Source organism: Marmota marmota, unplaced genomic scaffold (assembly GCF_001458135.2).
Source record: "Marmota marmota marmota unplaced genomic scaffold, marMar, whole genome shotgun sequence".
In the NCBI taxonomy this organism is placed as follows: Eukaryota; Metazoa; Chordata; class Mammalia; order Rodentia; family Sciuridae; genus Marmota; species Marmota marmota.
The window spans coordinates 4518784-4521529 of record NW_026000205.1 but is presented as its reverse complement, the minus strand read 5'-3'; the positions used below and the strand labels follow the sequence as shown (position 1 = coordinate 4521529).

The following is a 2746-nucleotide window of genomic DNA, read 5'->3' as shown; positions in this document are numbered from 1 at the left end:
GCTCCACCCCTCCAATTTCACTACTATTCCCAAAATGCTCTGCGGGGCGGCCGAATGACGCACTTCCGCTGTCTGGAAGGTTGGGGGAGGCCTTCGCTATTCTCGCTGACGCCCCCACCCCCAACTTTTTGGGGCTCTTTCCGTGCTTTCGGTGTATGGGGTTTGGGTTACCTTACCCTCTTTTGCAGGCCTTTGTGTCGAGAAGGGGCCAGGAAATGGCGAACAAAAGGAGGTTGCTGCGGGGAGTGCAAGCGCCAGACCATCCTTCCCCAACCTTGAGTGCTTACTACGTGGTGGGCCCAGCCAGGCTTGAGGACCCCCTGTCTTCTCTCCCAGTCTTGGAAACTGTGGGAAGGCAGACTTTGAGGAGGGGCGATGCGGGTCTCCAGATTCTAACGCATATAAGCTCCTTCCTCTTTCTGGGCTGGGGTCCGTGTTTTGTGCTCAAAAAGTACCTGGATGACTTGCCAGTCTGCACGCAGAGCGCTTTTCAATCTGGGGAGTCCGCCTGCCTTCCTCTGCTCCCAACCCACTGCGCTACAGCTGCCCGGATTTTCTGCTGTCTAAAGTTGTTTGTTTTACAATTACCTACCAACTCTATTATTATTCTAACACTTTTTCTCCCTTGGAGGGAAAAGATTACCCATTTTTGCTTCATCCTAAGGAATACTATTCCATAATCACAAGTTTCATGTACTAGCTACGTTTTATTTTTTTGGTGCTAAGGATGGAATCCTTGGCCTCATGCTGAAGCCCTCTATCACTGGGCTACACCCTCAGTCTTTCATCCTCCCTACTTCTTTATTTTTTTCTTAAACAGTAAGTTTACTTCTTGTTCCTCCAAACTTCTGAGGGGAGTCCTTGGGACCCCCAGGCAGCCGTCCTGGTATGTGAGGCAGCCATCCACGCTGCTTTTATCTTGTCTATTCAACACAAGAACTTTTGCATATATGCTAATTAAATCTGAAATTTAAAATATTTCTTTGTAGACATTATTCATGAGAAACTCTAGTCAGAAGATCCAGTTCATTTAGGAACCCTCCTGCAAGTTCAAGGGCAGGATGCCAGCATCACTTAGCTCTGATGAGGCAGACAGCAGCACAGCATTGTGGGCTGTTTTTTTAAAAAAATCAGTTAAAAGTACAGAACCATTAAAAATGGCCATTCATGTCCCCAAACTTACCTTTTTTGGGGGGTATTGGAGAGGTGCTTAACTACTGAGAAGCATGCCCAGCTTTTTTTTTTTTTTTTTTTTGAGACAGGGTCTTGCTAAGTTGCTAGGCTGGTCTGAAACTTGTGATCCTCCTGTCTCAGCCTCCAAGATTGCTGGGATTGGCAGGTACTCACTACCACACCTAGCTCCCAAATTGCTTTTGAGCTGGGTTTGGTGGTCCACACCAGTAATCCCAGCAATTTGGGAGACTGAGGCAGGAGGATGAGAAGTCTTGAGGCTAGTCTCAGCAACTTAGCAAGACCCTGTTTCAAAATAAGAAAAAGGATTGGGGATGTAGCTCAGTGTAGAGCATCCCTGGGTTCAATCCTTAGTACTGGGGGGGAAAAGCTGCCTTTGTGCCATTCTTTAAATACTAGTGAAAGCTGGGCAGGTGGTGCACACCTGTAATTTCAGCATCTTGGGAGGCTGAGGCAGGAGGACCACAAGTTCAAAGCCAGTCTCAGCAACTTAGCAAGGCCCTAAGCAACTTAGCAAGGCCCTAAGCAACTTAGCAAAATAAAACATAAAAAAAGGACTGGGGATGTGGCTCAGTGGTTAAGAGCCTCTGGGTTCAATCCCTGAATTAAAAAAAAAAAAAGTACCAGCTGAGTTCTGGCCAGATTCAGGCTTCAGGTGGGACCAACTGGCCTGTGACCAGTTGTGACATTCCACAAACTTCTCAGGGCTGGGAATGGAGATCTTTAGAGTCTGTTCTTCCTTGGGTTCCTTCAGGCTGGAATGCAAGCATGCATGTAACTTGGCCTGGGGCCTGGCACAGAGGACTGCCATGTGGCTGGGGCTGTTGCTAATGGTAGAGTGCTGGCCTAGCATGCCCAGATCCTGAGTTCCATCCTCACTATGGCAGAAAAAGGAAAAAAAAAAAGTATCTTAAGTGGAAATTTTTGTTTATAAACTGTACATTACTTAAAAAAGCAGTATATTACCACTTTTGTGTGCTAGCAATGTTGGGGACACAGGAGTGATTATAGATAGGTTCACACCCTTCCCTGAGGAAGTTCAGTCTGGTGATGGAGAGAGACATTAAATTTAACTGGTGTCAGGAAAACATTTCCTGAGGTAATATTTGAGCTGAGACCTGAAGAATGTATACATCTAATAGTAGAAAGTAAAGACTCTTACATCTTTATGCTCATTTCACAGATGAGGATAATGGAGGCCCCCAGTTAACAGCTGGCCTGGGCAACACCAGGCCTGAGTCCAGTGTAGTGGTTATTATTTACTTTGCTACCAGACTCTGCAGCAGGCAGTACAAGAGAACCTGTTGCAATTTAGGCATGGGGGTGCACACCTGCAATCTCAGCAGCTCAGGAGGCTGAGGCAGGAGGATCACAAGTTCAAATCCAGCCTCAGCTACTTAGGGAGGCCCTAAACAACTTGGCGAGACCTTGTCTCAAAATAAAAAAAAATAATAATTAGAGGGCTGGGGATGTGGCTCAGTGGTTAAGTGTCTCTGGGTTCTATCCCCAGCACCTAAACAAAACCCAAATAGCACCCCCCCCCCCAAAAAAAAAA

At 46.6% G+C, this 2746-nt stretch overlaps 2 protein-coding genes across 2 annotated transcripts in view; both read right to left on the bottom strand.

Annotated features, from left to right (window-relative positions):
• Irf2bp1 (interferon regulatory factor 2 binding protein 1) overlaps positions 1-2746 on the bottom strand; it is a 12180-nt gene that overhangs the window by 2631 nt on the left and 6803 nt on the right. The window contains exon 2 of the mRNA XM_015496674.2: positions 2215-2220. The gene's annotated coding sequence lies outside the window, so the exon portion shown is untranslated. The remainder of the gene's footprint in view (positions 1-2214; positions 2221-2746) is intronic.
• The window catches only part of LOC107151602 (Myb related transcription factor, partner of profilin), a 7192-nt gene continuing 6904 nt past the window's right edge, over positions 2459-2746 (bottom strand). The window contains 1 exon segment of the mRNA XM_015497001.2: positions 2459-2468. Within this exon segment, the coding sequence (XP_015352487.1) occupies positions 2459-2468 (10 nt within the window).